Source organism: Toxoplasma gondii, chromosome II (genome assembly GCF_000006565.2).
Source record: "Toxoplasma gondii ME49 chromosome II, whole genome shotgun sequence".
Taxonomy (NCBI): domain Eukaryota; phylum Apicomplexa; class Conoidasida; order Eucoccidiorida; family Sarcocystidae; genus Toxoplasma; species Toxoplasma gondii.
This window is the reverse complement of record NC_031469.1, coordinates 422,345-444,061: the sequence shown is the minus strand read 5'-3', so window position 1 is coordinate 444,061 and position 21,717 is coordinate 422,345. Positions and strand designations below refer to the sequence as shown.

The following is a 21,717-nucleotide window of genomic DNA, read 5'->3' as shown; positions in this document are numbered from 1 at the left end:
TGTTGGAAAGGCACCAAGCCATCCACGACATGGGCTCCCTCTGCTGCGCTGCCTGGTGTGTTTGTCAACCTGTGTCTGTCGTTCATCGTAGTAACATGTCCGCAGGCCATCGTTTCGCCGACACTGACTCGCGACGTTCCTCCACGTCACTTTGAGCACAACCAGTTCCGTCTACCCCCACGCTGTTCCCACTCAGTCACAGTGCCGCTTTTTTTCTCATCCGAATGAAGACCACACTGCTTCTTCGCTCGTTCACGAGAGAAATCTGCTCACCAGCCGGTCTATTCCACCTGCAGTGAAGAACATCGCAAAATGGTGGTTCCTACATTTTCCCGTCCCCAAACGTCTTCTTCGGCGACCAAGTCGCCAGTGTCGTTGAAGAAACGTGGGACGAGTCCTCCAAAAAGTCGGGATTCTCCTTCGGGTGATTCCCGTGAGAAAGCCGGCACGAGCAACGCGGAGCAGAGTGACGGTAGGCCGCATCCTTTGACTCCGCTCCCTCCATGTCCCCCTGCGCTAGCAAATGTTTGGTTTTTGAGGAAGCAAGCACATCATCTCAGCAGCGCTGTCGCACCGCGGCCTCACCCTGATTCCTCTTCTGACGTCGAGGGTTTCCCGGAAAATGGCAACGGGGTGTGTGGCCCGGCCTCTGGGGGTCTCGATGCCGCTCCTCGGTTAGCGCGGGGAGATTCGTCCCAGCCAGACGACGAGGAACTTTATTTTCGACAAAGAGGCGCAGAGAACTTTCTGAGATTTCATCCCATGTACGAGTGTATTCGCGCTCTGGGTCACTCGGCGCCCGGCGGTGTGGATAGCCCAACGGCTTCTCCATCTCGTGCCTCTAAACCCAATTTTCAGCCGTTCTCTGAAAAGAACGATAGCGCACGCTGTGGCACAGAGCGAAGCAAGTCTGGGACAGAAAAAAGGAACTGTCTGTTCTGGGTTCTTGACCAGTTTTTGGACGATTCAGGTACGAGGGATCATGGGGCCATGAACAAAATTAACACAAGTTTCTCTTTCAGCAACTGCAAACGGAGACGCTCGTATCAATCGTCAAAGCTACATGTAACAGACGCCTTCTCTTGCCAGTACCATCTCCATATATACTGAATGCGTCTACGGGCACTCTCAGTAGGCTAGCTCCGTCGAACGACGATCACACCTCCTTGAACTTTATGGTCGCCGTACTTCGTCCAGCGACATAATATGCTGGCTTGCCTTGTGCGGATCCTTTTGGTTTCTCCAACCACGTGCCTAGTAGGCTACGAGTACACAAGCTGGTGACTGTGGCGAGAGTCATCGTTTTGTATTTGAGGTGCAAACGCGCATTTTCACGAACTTGTTCGACGGGGTAAATCATGGATAATCTTACAGTGGATTCTCTACAGCAGTGTTATCGCAGTCGTTCTCCTCATATATCTGTACGTCACCAGTCATATAGTGCGGTTTGTCGCCATCAGGAAGCTGCTGGGTCCCCCAACTTGCCGTGCTCAGGTGCATATGCGTTTTCCCATCAGGTCGCTCCTTCGTTTGCTTGTTTTTGCCTTTTTCATAGATTCCTATGAAATATGGGACTGGGAGGGAGCCGTGGACGACACCAACAGAAGCTGCCAACGCCTGGGAGCGCAAAAAATCGATTATCGCTGCATGGTCGGCATTGTCACGCGCCTTTATAAAGAGCTGCTTGAAACCTCCGAAAAGAACCAGGCGAAGCTGAACCAACTAAAGAAACTGAGCCACAACAACGACCGTCAACAGAATGATGCAGGTGGCGGAAGAGTAAGTTGAATAAGGGTGGAGTGCGCAGAAGCAATCGCAGAACTTCTGTTGCTGAGTGATGTGTGTAAATTGCTTGGTTGTCCCGGCACGCGTAGTAGCGCGCTGATTAATCAGAATGTTAATCGTGTGTACACGTGAAAAAGATCCATGTTTTTGAGGCTAACACAAAACACTCGCCCTGGAACCCCACACATATCAGGATCATGCTCATGCCAGCATCTAATAAAACCCAGGTGATAATACTTTCTAATTTTCTTGAATCATGCTCTCATTCATGCAATCTGTTCCCTTGTTTTTTGACAGGCCATCCAGAGACTCCTCTCCGATGATACCGATGAGCTCCAGGATACCGTTGCTGTACCAGAATTCCTTGCTAAAGGAGCTTGGAAAAAGGCAGCTTTCGACACCGTAAAGAAAAATCCACATATGGCGCCAAAGGGTACACAGCCAAAACTCCTGAATAGCTCTGGAGTGTGCGGCACCCTCCCTAATGGAGCATCAAAAGCTGCCAAAGGTAACGTTGAGACCGTAAGCAAAAATTCAATGATAGCACCAAAGGGTGTCCAACCGAAGGTCCTGGATACTGATATCCCAGCTAAAGGAACACAGACGGCCGTCGGGCTGGGAAGCGTAAACACAAGTCTACAGATCGCACCGAAGGGTATACAGCCTAAACTCCCGAAGAGCGCTCCGTCAACCATCATTCCCGCTAAAGGAGCACCGAAACCCGTCGGACTGGGAAGCGTAAAGAAATGTCCACAGATCGCACCGAAGGGTATACAGCCTAAACTCCCGAAGAGCGCTCCGTCAACCATCATTCCCGCTAAAGGAGCACCGAAACCCGTCGAACTTGGAAGCGTAAAGAAATGTCCACAGATCGCACCGAAGGGTATACAGCCTAAACTCTCGAAGGGCGCTCCGTCAACCATCATTCCCGCTAAAGGAGCACCGAAACCCGTCGGACTGGGAAGCGTAAAGAAATGTCCACAGATCGCACCGAAGGGCATAGAGCCTAAACTCCCGAAGGGCGCTCCATCAACCGTCATTCCCACTAAAGAATATCCGAAATGTCCATGAGTCGGTGCTCCAAAGGAATAGTCGACTGGGCCCCAATGGGCATCCTACCTAACCTCCTGAGTAGGCCTGGAGTACGCAACAGCATCGCCAAAGAAACCTCGAAAATCTAGCGGGATCGGGACCGTTAAGATGATGCCGCAGGTAGCCCCTCAGGGTGTCCAGCCTAAGGGCGTCCCGCCGAATGGAAAAGAGAGTCTTCGCGTGTTAATGCTATGAGGTTCAAGGCAGTGGGGCTGGCAGAAACTGTTAAGGTAGCTGCTGCTTTATCCGGTATGGTGCCACCTATGTATACGGCAAGTCAGTTTGCCGGGAGAAGGCCAAGTGGCTGTTCAAAAGGCATGCGGTTTGGCGCAACCGGGGTGCATGAACAACAGGGACATTCATGGGTGGGCCTAGAGAGGCCCCACTCCTCTCTTGCCAGTGGCTGCTAAAAATGTGGTCGCGCTGCAGGTGGCGGTATCAAACTGGTCTGAGGGCTCGACTACTGCTGGTACTGAAACCTTATCCCAGGTTTCAGGCTGATACCTCTTACCGCACCACAAAGTATGTTCCACGCGATTTACTCGCAGAACTACCTGCTAGTACTGTTACGTCGTGTCTCTCTCGAGTCTGTAGTGGTGGTGTGACTCAGCGAATATGGAGACACCAACATCAGAAGACAGGGAAATAAGTACTCCCATCGTTACCTCGTCATTGTTGTCTTTGTTCCACTGGCCAACAACACGGAAGCGGAGGAACCAGTCGAGGCGACTTAGCTATCACTGACAGGTTTCCTCTCACCGGTAGAGATATCCGAACGTTCTTTCGTTGGAAAGTCGAAACAGCTTTTCATATAGGCTAGGCACATTGACTTCGTTTTATAAGAAACAAAGCATGCAACGCAAATATGAATGCACATAGTGAGCTTGAACGAACACTTAAGCCCGCAGAACCTGAAGACGCACGTCCAGAACCGGGACGCAAAAGAAACCGTGATGACGCGCGTACATATTTTCCGTTCCTGAGGCGAATGTGAAATTCTCTCTTGTATTCGTCAAACGCCCTCGGTTCACTACTTGCTTTTCTGAAATTGACTCCGCACATGCATGCGCAAATCGTCTCCCACGTACTCGACAAAAATCAATTGCCGTTTAGAGAGACAGGATGCCTTTCTTCTGGGTACGCGCGAGTTCAGGGAGAACCGAGCCGTGAGTCAACTAGAGAAGCCGCCAAAAACAACGAAACGACTCAGCAAGAGGAAACATTTTTATCTGGATCTATACTCGGTGACTCCAGCATGAAGGGTGACAGACAGGTGCTGCAGCTATTCTGGGTGAGTCTGCCACGGAGCGACACACGACCTCTAAGCTTCCTTTCGTACGTGTGTTTATGGAGAGCTCAATCACGTGGTTTACATTGGGGCGTAAATCAGTTTTAGTGCCTGTGGAATAAGCCAAAAAGTGTCTAGCTTTAACTAAATAATATCCGTGGCCGAAAACAGTTTGGTAGGGACACGGGACCAGAGTTGCTGTTTTTGTTTGCTTCCACAAACGCCACTGCCCAGACAGATAATGAAGAAGTGGCAGTTCTGACGTTTCCTCCGCTAAATAAGGGAGCGAACGACGTGTGTCAACTAGATGTACGACGCTGTTCATCTCCCCGAAGTCTTTCGCCACACATGGGTAGCTGATCCCTTTTCGGACCGTCCGGTATTTTCCCTGCTTGCTTTAGCTGCATTAGCTCCCGACAATAAGTCGCGATACAAAGCTAACTCCATGTATTAATATAACAAAGATAAGCAGGGTAATCTGGGATCCTTCTTGGCATAACAACTCATAGTCTTTTATCTCACATGTTACCCTTTCCATTTCCACCGCAAAACAGACGCGCTCCACCGTTTTGATTATTTCGTGCACGTATCCACCAGTAGTTTCCAGCCTAAACCAACGACCAGAAAAAATTCCTCCGCAGCTCGTTGCGTCTCTGTCCCGTCCCTCCTGAGTTGTCTCTTCACTCATCGTTTTCTTGGCAGTGTCAAGTCGCGCTGCACCCTCTGCTGTTCGCGAGACTTCTGATGGCAGCGCAATTGTTGGAACTTCGTCATCCTGAACCTGCTGTTCTTCTGCACTTTCCTCCTTTCTCGTTTCTTTGGTCGCATCGTCCCCGCCCACCTCCTCACCCTGCTCCTTGCCCTCTTCAGTCTGCTTTTCTTTCTTCGCCTCATCCTCTCCCTTCTCTGTTGCGTTTTCTGTCGCATCGACTCCGGCCTGGTCTTCTACCACCGTTGCTGTTTTGCGGAGGAAGCGAGGGAAAGGCCAGCGATGTCCTGAGAGCGCCCAGAAACTGCCAGAGTTCCCTTCTATGTTTTATTTCCTGTTTCCACTCCAGCAATAGCATTAGCGCTTACTTCGATACCCTCATCTTCGGCTGAACCTTCTTGGCTGTCTTTCTGTGCTTGACTCGGAGGAACGTCCCTGCCACCCTCCCCCCCAAAGGCGTCGAACATTAAACCGATCCAGCATCCACTCCATGGTCTTCGTCTCACAGACTCTTTAACTTCCCCTGTCTCCCCCTTTTTGTCTTTCTCATTCCAAAACTCGCTGTGTTTGTCAGGCTTGCCTGCTGCATCCTCTGCGCCGACTAGTCCCGCTACCGATGGGTTAGCTTAACGCTGGAACCCCCGCCTTTCGTTTCCACTCTACATGGTGCATCCCTGTCTAGCCCCATCGTTTCTAGGTTCTCATCCGTCGCACCATTGGCGTTTCCCGGGTCCTTCAGCTGCCAAGAATCCTCTGCCTGCAGAAACGTCTCCTCAGCCTCTTCTACAGCTGTTTCCAGAGGGCCGCAGATCGCCTGATTCGAGCTCAAAAAAAGACAACGCGTCTCTTGAGTGGGGCGGTCGTCGTGAGTTTTGTGTGCACCCTCCGTGAGGAGAGACGGAAAACGTTGAAAGAGCTCAAATCCAACAGGAGAAGAGGGGCCGACAGACTGCTGCGCAGACACAAAATCTTCCGCTCCAATGGGGGACGACTCCGGGCTCCACGCATCTGCATTTTCTGAGTCTGTGCCTGCAGCTGTTGAATTTGGAGACGCAGCAGCGGAGTGTTCCTCAAAGCACGTTGCATGCAAGGCCTGTTGGATTTCTGCCTTTTACTCTCGTGCATCTACGGCTGACGATGGATCGCTCGCGCTCGTTTTCAACCCGGATCCTTCCCCGGCCTCGTTGATTTCGATCGCTACCGAGAGAGCGGTCTCGCCCACCTTTCTATCTACGTGGTTCCCTCTGTGTGCGCTTTCTCTTTTCTCTTCTATCAAAATCTCCCTCTCTCCCGTTGTCCCGTCTACTACTTGGTAGTTTTCCTCTTCCTCTTTTTTTTTCGCTAACAACCAAGCCATGTAGTCAATCCACGGATGCTGCAGAGCTTCTGTTGCGTCTGAAATCCGATACTTCCGGTTCTTGTGGAGCAGGCGCCTCATGAAGTTCTCGCAAACTGCCGAGTATTGTCGCTTCGCTCGATGGAAAACTGGCTCTGCTCCCAACCTGCTTGTCACTCCAATGTTCAAGAGGCCATTACTGTAAAGACCACAGACAGTGCCGATAAACGACCACGATAAGCAAATCGGAATAGACGACGCCACAAGCACCAGCAGGGGGAAGGACATGGAGATCTCGCAGATTCGCCGGGTCATCGAATCTCCCCTGAGACTGTACGCACACCTATTCGTTGAAAACCGCTTCGTTTTCTCTCGTAAGAGTAGCACAGCGAAGGCAAGGCCAATCCTCACTGGAATCGGCAGTTTGCACGCTTCCAGTTTCCACAGTGGATGGGATGCAGCGAAGGCATGATCACCTATTCCACGTTAGAAACTGCATCTGTAGAGGCAAAACGTGTTCCGTAAATCTTTTCAGCACATTTCACTGAAGGCAGGAATCTGAAAAAGCAAATGCTTGCCTGTTTATTCCAGATTAGGGACCGCATTTGTAGAGACAGAATGTTTTCCGTGAAACTTGCAGACTTTTTTCTTACCTGGCAAAATATCCTGGCTCATGGGGAAAGCATCCTTCCATGAGCAAGTAGAGGACACAACCGACGGCGTAGACATCAACGTAGGGTGAAAATTTTCTCTCGACAAAGATGTCAAATGGGACGTATTGGGGAGTGAAGCTGCAGCCCACGCATCCTGCACCTTTTCCACAAGCTGCAAATACACTCCCTTGCTCTATCACTTCTTTCACCGAAGGTTTCCCTTCTTTTTCTTCCATTGCCTTCGAACAGGCGACTGTTTCTCCAGCTCCATTCCGAGCCGTGGACGCGTCTGCATTGCCCCCTGGAATAGAGTGTCCGAAGGCCCAGCTCAACGGATTCTTGGTACCCTCAAAGTTTCGGCTCTTTCGTTGAGACAGCACGGATTGTCTCCTCGCCAATAAGGACGGGTTTCCCACCCCATTCTCTTTCGCAGCCTGCTTTTCTAGAGCTGGACAGCTGACCGGAAGATGCGTCAGGCCGTCGGCACCCGGGATGTGAGGGAGGAGTGTATCGACGTCGACGATCGTGAGAGCCTCTAGGTTCGGAGGCGAGTGCCGAAACATTAAATTCTCCACTTTTATGTCCCCGTGGATGAACTGCAACGGAAACGACAGTGCCGAAACAAAGGTGAAAGGCTGTGTGGCGACAGAGGACCAAGGAAACCGAGGGACCTGAATCAGTGGAGTCGAACTCTTGTTCACTGGAAAAATAGTGCTGTGTAGGACGCCGACCAACACATATGTGTGTGCATGTTTGCACGTGTCTCCTACTGGTTTAGATCTTGCGTGTCTGTGCTTACCGGATGAATGTTCTAATGTGCTTTTCACTACCATCATGTTTAAGTGCATCAAGTACAGAGGTGTCTGCTGCTAAGTTTTATTCGATTCCTCCCGCTTACTCCTTTCTCGTGGAACTCCTGAAGTCCCTTTAGAACCGGAAAAACGATTTGGAATGCTTCCAGTTCCGTCGGAAGATCTTCGGCGTGTCTTTCGAGGAGATAGGCGCGAAGTGGCGGACCTTCGAGCCTCTCCATGACAGTGAACAGCTGTCCAGTGTGGAGACACAGGTAGATCCCATACACGCGAAGAAGATGAGGGGATTCGAAGATTGACTTCGGAGGAGAAGTCGAGAAAGTCACAAACTCGTGACTGTTCTTCGGACTTCGAGCCGAGAGACTGCCTTGAGTCGTTATGCTTTGTTTTGACGAAAGACGCCGCGGCGTGTCAGTGCATGTGTCACCGTCGTTGCTCTTCTCGAACTTCGTATCTGCCCCCGTATTCTCTTCTGCAGGTGCTCCACTCTGTTGTTCGGTCTGGTTCACATGCTCCACATGTTCATGATGCTTTTCATCTAGATCGCTCGAGTGTTGCGCGTTCAGATTTTTGCCTGCTTCCGTAGTACCCTCTGGGTCACTCAAGAAATCACTTCTCCCCTGGCGGTATCCCAAGTTTGCCTCTGCAGCCTCCGTGTCGTTCAAACCCTCGTCTTCACACGCAGACAGAGAGCTAGGAAGGGGAAGAATCGGATGCGGCGACAACCCACACAACACGCTTTCTCCGCCCACAGAAACACCTGGAGAGCCTTTGCTAATTCCAGTCGTTGCTTCTCCTTGCGAATCAGTGGAGTGTTCTCTAGTAGCGCTTTTTTCCTCAGCCACGGAAGACAACAACGAATCTGCGATAGGCTCCGTCGAGTCCTCAGAAAGCATATCGACTCGCTGCTGCTCTAGCGGGTAATTCCGCATACGGTCGAGCAGAAGAAGCACTTACTGATGGCGCTGCACGACTTTTACCGCGACAGGTTGCCCAGAAGGGGAAAGATGCCCTCCGTAGACAACTCCATAACCTCCCTCTCCCAGACGACAAAACTTGTCAATGTGCGCCACTAGCCCCCGACCTTGCGGGATAGAGTTGGGCACTTGTGTGCTCTCCGATGCCCCCATCGTTCGGTGGCAAAAAGGCTCAAAGAAACTCTACCCTTCACTGAAAAAGGTGCTGTGAAACCTTGGAAGAAGTCACCACAGGATAGCATTCTGTGCACGGACAAGAGGGGTGGAACGCGTGGGAACGGGATGAGGAAGACTAAGAAGTGAAAGGGGCAATTAGGTGAGCATTGGACCGACAGACATTGCTGTGAAAACGAGGCAGAGAGGATCGCCAAGACGATGGAACGCGGGAAGTCACTTTTGTAAGATAGCGACCCTGGAGGAGAACGAGGACTACAAACCGGCGATGTCTCGCCCGTTTTCAGGCAGAAAGTAAAGCCGCTCGACAAGTTTTCACCGACGGCACATCCCACTCACTGTTACAAGGCAATGTGTAAGACAGGAAAGGCGTGACAAAGTTAAAAAGAATTTGACGCCCTCTTGCACTTTCCGATAGATGTGGAGTCTTCCTTCAGGGTCTCAGACGTACTGTTACATCACCCAAAAGGGCAAAAAGTCTCATTAAACGGCCTTGAAAAAGCTTGAAAAGCGGCGACAACGAAGTGAACTAGCATCTATGCCTTCCATGAAAATCGACACACGACAGCCACAAACAGGCAGAACACGATCAGTAACGAAAGAACACGCCGCGGTAACATGTTGTCCAGAATCGTTCCCAATCATTTTCGACTTCCGCGCAAACGGTCTTTGAAGTGAAAAAAGTCTGTGCGTTTGCAAACAAAAGGCACACACTCACATCGTCTAAAACTGATCGATAGGCACACTCAAAAGACTACCCGCCTCTGGGGATGAGGTCTATCTTTTAGAGAACCAGTCATCGAGCGTCGCTTTAGCGGGCAGTTCGCTCTACAGAAGCTACGTAAAAAATCTACACCGATCACTTTCCAGAAAAGAAGCCACTTTTTCGAGATTTATGGGAAAAGTCAGCGGACGAGCATCTCGCTATTCAGATATACCTGCACAAGCGTGTCGACTCACAGCTTTTCTTGCTACGAGTTGATTGACTAACACTAGCGGTAGAGGTGGCGTGGAAACAATTCATTTCCTTCGTTTTGGGTAGCACGCACAAAGAAATCAAGAACCCAAAGACTTCGAAGAGGCTTCTGCCATATTCTTGTCCCGTGTACTCGCTGCCCTACACCAACTGTCCTAGACCCACCAGAAGGACATACTTTCCGGATAAGGCATTCGGGGGCCACAATTGAACAAAAAAACGTGAGTGGAGAATAGCACGTCAATACGGACTTGCTACTAAGTGCCTCGTGCTTCCCACTGTTGGAAAATGTCGGAAATCTATGCTGCGGAGACTGACAGAGAACTCGGCGTCGGTGAGAAAGCACATACCCCGATAGCGGACGATGAGAAGGATCAGGAAACGTGGTACGCTACGTGCAACCTAAATGACTTCCCTGATACGTCGTCCCGTCTTTATAATGCGCAGAACCTCTTTTGATTGTTCCTGCCGGTGCCCTCATGCAGGACACTCACATTCGCTCTCACTCGTCTTAGCAGAAGATTCAACAAAAACTTTTACGGCGCGGTGATTTCAGCAACATTATTTGGCACTCACGCAAACGATCGCTGAGCTAGTAGTAATGTGCAATTGGGATACAATTTCCTAAAGGTTGAATTTCAGAAGGATATCCGCGTGGCATTCCCAGTGGAGAAGCGGCAGAGTCCGTCACTGCAAGAATCTCGCAAAAGATGATTCACCGTTTCAACAGCCCCACTCATATCTCGCTTGTGACTCCGTACGTTCAGTATTCGTTCTAACTTGTCTCAGACCAGAAGTCACAGAATGCACTAAAGCCGCCATTTGCAATTGTCAAGGCTTCTAAAGTTCCTGGCGGAGTTTGGCAGCTACTGTTCGTGTACTCGTTCAAAGTTGCACGGGCTTTTATATATCCGAAGCTGGAGAAACGTATCTTGAGCTTTCCATCGAAGTCACCCCGTTATTCTGTTGCATGATTTGTTATATATCCAACGTTGGAGGAACTTGTACCGTGCGTTCTCTATCAAAATCACCCCATTGCACCTTCTTGCCATTGAATGGTGCCGTTCGCAGCTACACAACCAGTTTTAAGCTGCTAGTCCACTGTTGCTTATCCCTATAGAAGTTCATTTCCTCTTGCCTAACGAAAATTGCACAGTTTGCCAACCATTCGACAAAGCTCTTACATAAGTCAAGAAAGAAACGAAGAAGACCATGTCACGCTAAATACACCCCCTGTCGGGTACCAGAACAGAAATTTCGTGTGAAAGTAAACGAGCCTAGAGGTATACCATCCGTTTGAAAGTTAACTTACTACACACTACGGGAGCAAAGATATTCTCATAACTCCGTTCATGGAACTCAACAGAGTTTTCACTGTTGAGAAAGGAGGTTCACCTTACACTCATTGGTGGAGCTCTTGCTTGTTCTGACTGAAGAAGGCGGAGTTCCCTCGCATTTCAACGTCCCGGGAGCTCCCTACGAATCAACGAACACCGATTTTTTCGAGCCTTCGGAGCAATAGAGACACCAGCACCGTGCTCCTTTTCAAGCGAGAGTCTCTAAAGCCAGCTGAGGTGTCTTCGTTCACCCGCGGGGCAAAATGTATTAAGCGGCAAAGAGTTATCGACTTCTCTCTCGATGAACCTCGCCAGCCCCACCGCGTGTTGATGCTCTGCACGCGCCGCGAATTCGCCAGCGCATCTTTTTTGCGCGTGTTTTTTCTGTCGGTCGTTTTCTACCTGAAAAGGCGAAAGCAGCGATATGTTTACAACAGTTTCTCCCACGACGCAAGAGGGCTCCTGCTGTATCAAGCCACGAGGTTAAACCCAACACCGTTATCGAGAAAACTCTCGCTGCTGTGTCTTCTTTGGCACCCCGTCCACGGCAACGGCTGAGTTCGCTATAAATCGACGGCACGCGAGCCCGTCCGTCCCGTGCTGAAGCACTGAAGAGAAAAACCAGTTTCTAACTCACGCTTTTCCATGCACAACATTGCTTCTTCGTTCGATGCACAAATGCCTTTTGTCATTCGCGGGGAGCGAGGCTTTTGTGCCTTTTCTCGCGCCCGTCGGACTGCAGCCCTCCATCGACTGACGTTGTACGGCAAACCGGCGGGAAGTTGACGGTGTGGCGGTGAATTTTTTCTATCCACTGATATTTGGCTCGTGTGGCTTTCCCGTCGGAAGCCCCGATTTTCCCCCACCTCGGCAACAAACACTGGGAAAGACAAGTTGACTGGCAATCACTGGACTCTCTGTAGCTCGAGACCGAGAGAAAACTAGCAAGGAAAGCCACGAGAAGGGAGCAGCTGACTGTCGCGCGACTTGCCGTCTGGCGCCTCTCTCTTTCCAACGGGAATCGCATGGGCTTAAAGTCGCGACGGACGTAGCTGGACAGCGAAAAAAAGGCACACCTGCGCCCACTGAACAGCTTCTCACTAGGTGTCTGATCTCTTTTTTGGTGCATGCGGGTCTTGGCGTGAAACGCAGGAACTCCGAGAGAAGCGTCTGTGGACTACGGTTTTTCGATTATGTTCTTCCTCTTTCCACTGTTCGCCGTTCCCTCCAACCGAATCCGGCGTTCAACACAGTAAACAGGGCTGCACAAGGCGTTTTCCGTTTTATGCGCCTCCGGTTCGATCTTATCACCGTCGTTTTCCGTCACTGTCGTTTTCAGTATCCGGAAAGCGACAGTGTTTTTGTCCCCAAAATCCCACACACTTCCTCCTTCTTGTTCTGCCTGCTGGTCCATCTGAACTAGCGAGATGGAGTCGAAGCCAGGCGTACATACACCTGACCACGTGTTTCTCGCTTGGCGGGGCCAGCAGGACTCGCAGTGACCTCAGGTGCCACCGAGTGTGGCGATGAAGAACGACTTTCCGCTCCTCCTGGGCCTCGCAGGACTCCAGACGGCGAATGAAGAGGAGAGTAAGTGAAAAAGGGAAGGAACTGCATTCTCTTTGTGGAGAAAATGGAGCAAACGGACACAGAAAGTGGTTGCAGATACGGTGGCACGGCTGCGGGACGGAGAGCGAGTGGAGCGGAGACCTTTTTTTCGTACGCCTTTGCGGGCAAAGAGGACGCAGACACACGGTGGCGTCCAAACGGAGATGTGTGCCATTGGCAGAAGGGAATTCCACCGGCTCCAGACGTTCAAGCACTCGAGAGCAAGTCAAGAGGTTGTCGCAGACGAGATACCGGAGAGTCTTGCCCTCAGACATTCAGAGAGCAGGAGTTTCAGCAGCGCGGCTCACGAGGAGAAGCGAAGCGTCAATCAGGAGGAGTGTGGGAAAGACGCCTGCTGGATGGCAATGTGGAAACAGACAGAAGGACTGAAACAGACGAGTCAAAGCTTCAATGTATGCGGGGCTGGCAGAGACAAAGCGGACGAAAAGAATCCTCTCTGGCTCAAACTCCCGCGAGAGCAACAGACTCTGCTTCGATGGCTGCGGTCAACGACTGCGAGAAAAGAAGCAACGCTGAAGACCTCTCAGACACTTGGGGGGAAGTGCCGTTCGAGAACCTTTCTGAAGCGTCCCTGGATACTGCGCTCGAGGTTTACGTACACTCCAGCAAGGGCATGGGGAAGCACGAAGGGAAAACGAAGAAGAGTGACGGCATTCGCGTCAAGCCGACTACCCCCAGCTTCGAGTGGTTAGGCGGCGTTGCTCAGCGGGTGGAAGGGTCCTTCAATTTCTTCACTTCGACTTTCGCGGACTTTGCTCTCAGGGCAGAGGAGCTTTTAGGAGAACGAACTGCCCCTCCCAGAGCCTTCGCAGCCGAAACCGGAGAGGCTTCAGCTGTTAGGGCTGCTCCCCACCACGAAGCGCGTTTTCTGAAAAATCAAACAGAGGCGAGAAAAATCGACGCGGAAGTCTGCGGGGAAACCGCCGTTGCCCCGTTGTTTGCCGAGTCTGCGTTCGCGGGGACACAGAGACAGGTGGGTTTTCTCTCGATTGAGACACCCGACAAACAGGCCAAGCACGAGGATCTACTCCACAAAGACAAAGAAAGCGAGCAGGAAGAGCGATGCAGAGACCACGAGCGGGAGTGGACTTCATTTCGCGTTGGGGCCCTTGACGGCGAAGCATCTCCCACACACAGGTGCGACGGCAAGCAAGAGACACCTGGGAAGACACCTGAAAAGTTACCTCACGGCCGGGAGACGAGAGAGGAAAGTTTTTTCGACTCTTCTGAAAGACGACGCCAGAGTTGGAGCTCGGTCGTGCATCCTCAGGTCTTGGATTCTCCAGCCTCCGTTCACGCAGCTGTCTCTGCTTGCGACATCTTTCCACGCTCAGAACCGACGCGTCTCCACTCGTTTTCCTCTCCGTCCTCAGGAGCTTCTGACTCTCCGGGGCCGCTTCTACCCTCGCCCATCGCTGCCTCTCCTTCTCCCTCCACCTCCGTTCTTCCACATTCTTTGATCTTCCCTGAAGACCGAAGCGACAGTCTTTCTCCAGCACGCAGGGATCGGCGAGGCTGGGGAGCAGAGGCTGTCTGCGTTTCGCAGGTACACAGGAGGCAGCTGCTCCTCGCGGCCTCGCGCTTCGCGGCGTCGGCAGAGACGCAGCCGACTGAGGGCTCTTCAGACACGCAGAACACAAAGCATGAGGAGACTCTGGAGTCGGCGAGGACCCAGGCTCACGCGGCGTTCCTCCCCTTAACTTCGCCGCTCTTCACAGAGGAAGAACTAACCGTCTGGTCCTCGACAAAGTGCGGTCTCTGCGGCCAGCAAGTACGCAACGAAAGACAAATGAAAATGGAGGAGTTTGAAAGGAGAGAACACTGGGAACGGAAGCATCCGAACCTGTATGGGGTGGCGAGAGAGAGAGAGAGGAACCGTTCTTTTTCAAGAATTCAATTCGAGAAGCGAGCATTTGATGAAGTATGCAGGCCGACGACACGAGACTTGGAAATCTTGCTGCCCGGAAACTTATTTTGGAGTGCCTTACATCCTGGACTGTTCCGCTTTACGCTTGTGTAATTGCTTGATGTTCATGGGCGCTCAGAGCCGACTGGAGAACGTACATACACCTGCATCGTTCGCATCGTTCATTGTGCCGAATGCGAATGTCTCCCTGTGACTTTGGAGTTCGGCTACCGTTTCCTTTCTCTTTGTCCCTCCAGTTTTTCTCTCAAACCTTAGGTCGTGCTCCTTTTTCTGCTCCTCTACTCTGTTTTTCACATGTTTATTGCTTCTGTATCCTTGTGTATTTCTGTCTTGGAGCTCTCGAGTCGTTTCGAGTGTATGTCCGCTTCTCTTTTTGCAGGTTCTTCAAGAGGACTTGGCTAGTCACTCTGCTATCTGCAATGTCGCTGCCTCTGCCGACGAATATTCTGTCATTCACGAAGATAAAGTGAGTGGGAAAAACAACCCTTTGAGGTTTTCTCTGGCGAGAAGGATTTTGCAATTCTCGTCAGTGCAGACCTTCTCAGTCCTGAGAGCTCCGAGTAGGTCTCTGTTCCATTTTTACCTCTTTTTTATCTCTCCCTGTTCCTCTCTCTCTGTTTATTTCTCTGTGTTGAGCTTCGCTTCATACGGTTCTCTTTGTGAATAGCTCCCCGAGCGTCTAGGTAGGATGAAGCATCTCTTGTCTTGTTCCGTCTTCTCACAGGTGCCAGGCGTGAGCCAAGGCCTCCTGTATTCATCTGCGCTCTCCTTGTAGCGACGTTGTTTGTTGAAACTTCTGTTTTCTCCTTTTGTCCGCACCCCCAGATACCTAGTTCTTGGTTTCTCCGCTGTGCCGCAGGAGACCATTGGTTAGTCTCGTTCTTTGCTCCTTCGATCTCTCTGGATTTTCTTTTCTTTGTCCATCTGGATTTTCTCGTTTTTCTCGCAGTTTCTGGCGTCTGCCTCGGCACTGCCTGAAGAAGATCGCAGAAACTACGTGGCGGAGAGGTGAGAAAGAAGATCTTTTTCAAGAGCTTTCTACAGTCTGACTTAGTCATACGTTTCCTATCAACCAAGTGGCGAGGAGGCCGGAGACCGCTCCAGACGTTTTCTCTTTCTGGCAGAAAGAAACGGGACGTATCTTTTGTTTTCTTGGGCTAACAAAAGGATTGTTTTTCTTTTTTCTCAGGCGTCTGGAAGAGGCCCTCGAGGGCCTCTGTCTCGTGCGGCGGTGGGGGTGTGGGGAAAGCAGCGAAGATTGTCTGAGGAGACTGCAGAGCTCCTTGGAGGAGAAGTTGAAGGAGGTACGCAGCCAGAAGGAAGAACGGATACGGCAGAGGAGACAGCAGAGCAGACAGGAGGACTCGACAAGTGTGGGGAGACTGCAACTCCGCCGGCGAGTCTGTGTCGAGAGAAGAAAACCTCCGGTGTGTGCCGGAGACCCGAGTCCTCTCGGTCCTGTATCTCCGGTGTATCGTTCTTCTTCTCCTCACTTAGACTCTGCCTGCTCAGAAACCTCCGTCACAAATCCCTCCGAGGCTGCGGCGCAAAGCTTTTTCGGAGGACTGCAGCGACGAGAAGAATCGCAAGAGGCCTCTGACCGTTCCTCTGCTTTTGTTTCGGACATGCTGCATGCGACACACGAAACGTCCGCGACTGTCGCCTCTCTGGCTTCGAGATACCAGGCTGCGTTTGCCAGCGCGCTGGCGTCTCTTCCTCGACTCTCTCCACGTTCTTCTTCCCTAGACACGAAGCCAGTGTGTTTTCTCTCTCACTCGTCTCCTCGTTCTTCCTCTTGTTCTTCTTCGTTTCCCTCCTCTCCGTCTTCTCCTTCTGCTTTGACGTCTCTTCCTCCGCCTTGTCCTTCCGCTCGTCCCTCCTCCTTTTCTGTTTCTGCTCCTCCTTCACATTGTTCTCCATTCTCTTCCTTATCTTCCCCCTCGTTTTCTTCTTCTTCGCCGGTGTCTTGTTCTCCCTCATCTTCTTCGGTTCGTCAGCAGGACTGTGAAGAACCGCTTTGGTGGATGCCCGGCACCTTCGGCTTTGTGATCGACAGCGGGTGGATGCGGACGTGGTTTTTCTTCACTGGCCTCGCGAACCCGGGAGAGGATGTAAGCCGACGCAGTCTCTTTTTTCTTTTCTGCGTCTTCTCCGCGCGTTTGTCTTTTCTTTCCGGGCCTCCTTGCTAGTCACGCTGGCCTCTTACTTCTAGGTTCTCTGCCTCGGGACTCGTTTCAGCCTGTCGTTCGACGTTTTCTTGCGAGGATCCGCTGTCGTTCTTCGTTCGGACTCGCGAAGCGACTGACCGAAAAACAGACAAAAGCAAAGGGCGATCTTTTGTTTAGGAATTTTCTCCACTCTGCCGCCGAGGCTCTCTGTCCCCAGCTGCACGCCGCGCCTGCAGTCTTCTTTGTCAATCTCTTTAAACAGCGAGTCGCCTCCCTTTCGCCACCCCACAAGAACGTCTCGTTTCGTTCGAGGGATCGAAAGCCGCAACTCAGGTCTGCATGCGCTGCTCTCCGAGAATGTCTTTGTGTCTAGACTCCTGTCTTGGCTCACCTGCGATTGCTGGTTCCTAATGCCGGCTGTGTACGGGCAGTGTGCGAAGAAAGGCTTCCTTCTGAAAAAAGAACTTCTCTGTACCCATCGGTATGTGCTGTTCGAAATTATCGCTGTGCGCGTTGTCTCTCATTCGTGAACTCCTGCGTTTGTCTTGTAAAAAGACGAACCACCTACGCTTCACTCGAGGTGCAGTTTTGTGTCATCCTGGGCGTCTTTCTGACCAGCTCAAAACCTCAAGTTCCGGCGTCGCGACTGCAGACACTGGGCTTCGTAGAAGGCACACTTCGTTAGCCGATGTCTGACTTCTGTCTTCGTGAACATCGCTCTCGGACAGACGCATGTATTTCTGTCGTGGTTCGACTCCAGCGCTGCGACGTCGCCGAGACAGTAAAATGACGCGAGTTGAGTGCGGTACAGAGCAGTGCCGGGAGGCCGCGCTGCACCTTCCTCTGGCGCCCCAACTCGTAGGGAAATACACTGACACACGAAACAATTGTGTGGTTTCTGCAGGGACTCCTCGAGTGGCGTTTGCCAGCACTGTGGACAGATCCGAGCTTCGACCATCCCCGGCTGTACTGCGGCAGGCCTCCGGGTCCCATCACCAACAAAAGTGTGAGCATGCGTCACGAGAAAAAAGCGGCATTTTCGGGGATCTGCAATGCACAAACGCGGAGGAAAGTCGTAAATGACGCGACACAACGAATGCTGGGAACCAGCTAGCTCTCAATCCCCGACTCTTGCCTCAGTGTGTCTGGCTTGTCGCTGACTGCAGGAAAACATGTTCGCCACATGCATGTATACGCATAGATACAGATATACAGATGTCGATATATATATATACATATATATTTATATCTATATATCTATCTATATATCTATATGTACGTACGCATACATTTATAGATATTTATGCATATATGTGTCAGTGCCGATGTTCCATGAGAAAGTCGATTTTCAAATGTAATATCACCATCCATAGGTGTGTCAACTCGATTGTGTCTGCATAAGGGGTACGTTCTGTCAATAAAGCAGTCGTGAGAGAACGTGAGGAGTCTGGCGAGGGCAAGCCTTACGAGGACTCGGCCCATTCTTCTTCTCGTGAGAGTGCGTACCTTGAATGAGAGTGACCGTAAAGAACGACTCTCGCGAGCAGGATGACAAACGGTACAAACAGTCGGGATTTCTGGTGGATGTGGATGTCTCTGCGATAGACTTTTCCCCCTCTACTTTGTTTAGAAATACCCGCGTACTCCAGCATGAGCCGTGATTCGCAGTCGCGGCTCTCCGTTGGTTCTAACTGCTTGAGAAGGGGACGGGCTAGCGATCGTTCGCCTGTGTCTGGTCTTTGTCCTCTGAGAGGACACACTCTTGGTGTCGTCTTTTGTCCGCATGAGTCTTCCTTTTTCGTCTGTGTTTTTTGGCAGCTCTTAGATGTGAAGGGGAAGATTGTGGCAGGCCGGCAGCGAGGTCTGAACGCTGACTACCTGATTCTGGATGCTTCTGCATGGACATTCCTTCACCAGCGCTACGGAGGAGGTCCCCCTATTATTCTGTACAATCCAAACCCCTGTAGGCCCTTCAAGAATCGTTGTCGGGGGAATCCATGCTACGAGGTGGAATCCTAAGGTTAGATCTGAAAGGTCTCTGTTCAGCGGATCCAGTTCTACTGTGTTAGCACGGTTTCGAGAACACTCGGTATATCTGTGAGTCCGTTCCGAGCACACCTTGTCTTTTGCCGGGGTACTCTAATACTGAATTCATCTTATAATTTTGGCTTCCTAGTCAGACGGCATCTACACTAGGGGCCACTCTTTTCACATCGAGAATGAAAAGCGGTATCTGCGTGCTACGCTCTTCATAAGACCTTAAAGATTCCAACATTTATCTTCGCACTAAAAGCAGCCTAGTCTCAGTTTTACATCTGGTTTGTTTTGCGTGGGCAGAGCTCGTTAAAAAAGGGTAGTCGCTATTGAGCACAGCAGTTACCGCGGACCCAGATGAACGCTAATTCGAGAATCACCTTCTGAAGTACGGACTGGGAGAAGCGAGACGTTGCTTTCTGGTGTGTCGTTGCTCCACTGTTTTGCAGGCGAGTTCGGTGACCTCTACGAGGGGTGTTTCGTAACTTTTGAGGGAGAGTGGCAGAACGGTCATCCGTACACTGGAAAGGGCAAAGTTTTCGACCCTCTCTGCAATCGCGGGTGAGTGCAGAGCCCTTAGAAAGGAAAACAAACGTTTTTCAAGAAACACGTCTTTTATATAGTGTGCAGATATTGTCCTTCCTAGGAACTGAATGGCAGAAGCATGTGATTCTCTTTGGTAAGTACACAGGTGGTTTTCAATGGTTATGTCATCATGCTCCTCAGAAACGTTTTTAGTATACCATTCTATAGGGTAAATGTTGATTTTTAAGAGTGCGTCGTCAGAGCGTGTGGTGAAAGTGGTAGACGCATTTAATGTAGGGTCGAATAAAACGTAACTCCTGCGCAGAATTTAACACGCTACCGTACACAACACGGAACGTACAGACAACTTATTCGCGTGCTGCTCATCTCGCTGTCACTCAACTGGCAAAACAGATGCCACGGTGTGGAGACTGGAAGATTGACAATTCGCGGAAGCTGCATTTCCACAGGAAGTTTCACTGACACGCGTTCTAGCGATGGTCGCGACGCGGGACAGGCGTGCACACACAGAGACGTTTCGGCAGCGCCAACATATTCAGATCGTCGCTTGAAATTGTTTTTCCGCTCCTTCACCATTGTACGCGGCGTGTTGACTGCGAGGAAACGATGTGGAATCCCCTGAATGTCGTGAGATATCGAAATAAAACACCTTCAGCAGTATTAAGCCGGCCACTGGGATGGTGATTGAAAGCAACCGTACAAAACTTGTCTGTTCGTGTCTCACATCTAAAACCCACTCAGCATCCATCCCCAGGAACTGTGTTATGCCTCACAAGTGGATTTCTTCAAAGTTTTTGTTTCGTCTTTTTTGTCACGCTAGATTTGATGGAGAGCTGCGAGAAGGCCGGCTGTGGAATGTGAAGCCCGGGAGCAAGGGCCTTCTTCCAGACGGGGGCATTTTGTTGGGTGGGGCATGCATTCAAGGGAAAATTCACGGACCGAATGGGAAGTTGCTGCGGCGACGGAAACTTTACGTCGGCAAGTTCCGGAAAGGCAAGCTTCACGGTCACGGGCTGGTAGCCCGAGCTGAAGACGGCGTCGTTTTAGCGGAAGGCGTGTGGGAAAATGGGAAACTATGTGGCATATAGTTGCAGGAAAGGTATCATAAAAAAGCGGTTTCCTCCTACCTGCGCACTGAAACTATTTTTGGCATTCATGCAACCTACATACTGGGCTAAGCCGAGTCAGGCTCCCGCATCTGCCGGCAATGAGAACAAAATGCCTTTTCCCAGAGAACAGCGAGAGCGCACAGCGGTTTCCTCCACTCACATAGAATGTTCTGAACCGACAGTGGCGCCTTTGCCCCAGAGTCTTGCTAGCAAGAGGAAACGAAACGCTACTGCGGGTGGTAGCCGGGAGGATGCAAGTTACTGAGGAAGCATACTTCCGACAGGTCCACAGAACATGCTGTTCTAAAGTTATACTTCCCCATCCTAGAAAATGACCTAGCTTTAAATACAGAGTGGTGCTGGACCCGTCCACATGTCATCGTAAAGCAAAGGTAAACACACACACATTTTGCTGCCGAAATCAAAGCACAGGGAAAGCATGACCGTACGGCGATCTGCAGTTGGGCATGGCACGTGCACATTTCGATTTACAGGCTTTAGAGCGCAAAAAGGCACTGACACGAAAGCACACGCTTGGGCAGCATCGTGGATAAAGAGGAGGCAGGAACGAGAGGTGGGAGAAGTTCTCACCAGTCGCAAAGATAGAAATCTTCAATGAACTAGAACTCAATGCCTCGTAAAAGCTGTAATGGTTCCGTTCCTATCCAACGGGACTGGTCTTGTCTGCAAGATGTAGCGGCGAGCAGCACGGAAACTCACTCAAAAGACTATGTAGAGAGGTCAACAGATCTTCCTTATCTCCGGATATTATAGCCTTTCGTGTCAAACTCTAAAAACTCAGCCATTAGAACGAAGACTTCGGAGTCGAGCCGTCCGTGGGGTGGGCGCTCAATGCCGTTTTTCTATCTTCTCGTAAGGCCTGACTGCCCGAGTCGAACTTCGGAGCGACGCTACGGGTGTCAATACAACTTCACCAGAAACAGTGCTATTAACGAGTCGCGTGCGAACCTGAAAGACGGCAAATTCGTGTCCTTCAGTTTCTGCTGTGCTCCGGATATGCGTTTGAAACTGTCCTCACAGAAGTCCTTCTGCGGTATCGGCGTGGTAGACACACTGAAGTCACGCTCAGTTTGCATCTTTAATCCATCAAATTGCCACTCGATTGCATTTCACTAAACTAATCGTGTTTCTCCAATTCGAAGGC

The 21,717-nt window shown here is 51.0% G+C and overlaps 3 protein-coding genes across 3 annotated transcripts; 2 read left to right on the top strand and 1 right to left on the bottom strand.

Annotated features, from left to right (window-relative positions):
• Nucleotides 1–30: 30 nt before the first annotated feature.
• TGME49_221560 (hypothetical protein) lies at nt 31–2,856 on the top strand (the record flags this gene model as incomplete). The annotated part of the gene is made up of 3 exons (XM_018779926.1): nt 31–970; nt 1,556–1,779; nt 2,083–2,856. The coding sequence occupies exons 1-3, from the start codon at nt 313–315 to the stop codon at nt 2,854–2,856; spliced, it is 1,656 nt and encodes a 551-aa protein (XP_018638274.1). The 5' UTR covers nt 31–312.
• Nucleotides 2,857–4,655: 1,799 nt separating this feature from the next.
• TGME49_221550 (CMGC kinase, MAPK family, MEK kinase-related (incomplete catalytic triad)) lies at nt 4,656–8,805 on the bottom strand (the record flags this gene model as incomplete). The annotated part of the gene is made up of 4 exons (XM_002369943.2): nt 4,656–6,409; nt 6,864–7,459; nt 7,762–8,368; nt 8,633–8,805. The coding sequence occupies 4 exons, from the start codon at nt 8,803–8,805 to the stop codon at nt 5,986–5,988; spliced, it is 1,800 nt and encodes a 599-aa protein (XP_002369984.1). The 3' UTR covers nt 4,656–5,985.
• Nucleotides 8,806–11,529: 2,724 nt separating this feature from the next.
• Nucleotides 11,530–20,677, top strand: TGME49_221540 (hypothetical protein). The gene is made up of 8 exons (XM_018779925.1): nt 11,530–14,539; nt 15,075–15,161; nt 15,645–15,703; nt 15,885–16,806; nt 17,768–17,869; nt 18,682–18,826; nt 19,347–19,458; nt 20,264–20,677. Exons 1-8 carry the CDS (start codon nt 12,773–12,775, stop codon nt 20,529–20,531), a joined length of 3,462 nt encoding a protein of 1,153 aa, XP_018638273.1. The 5' UTR covers nt 11,530–12,772; the 3' UTR covers nt 20,532–20,677.
• Nucleotides 20,678–21,717: the final 1,040 nt, after the last annotated feature.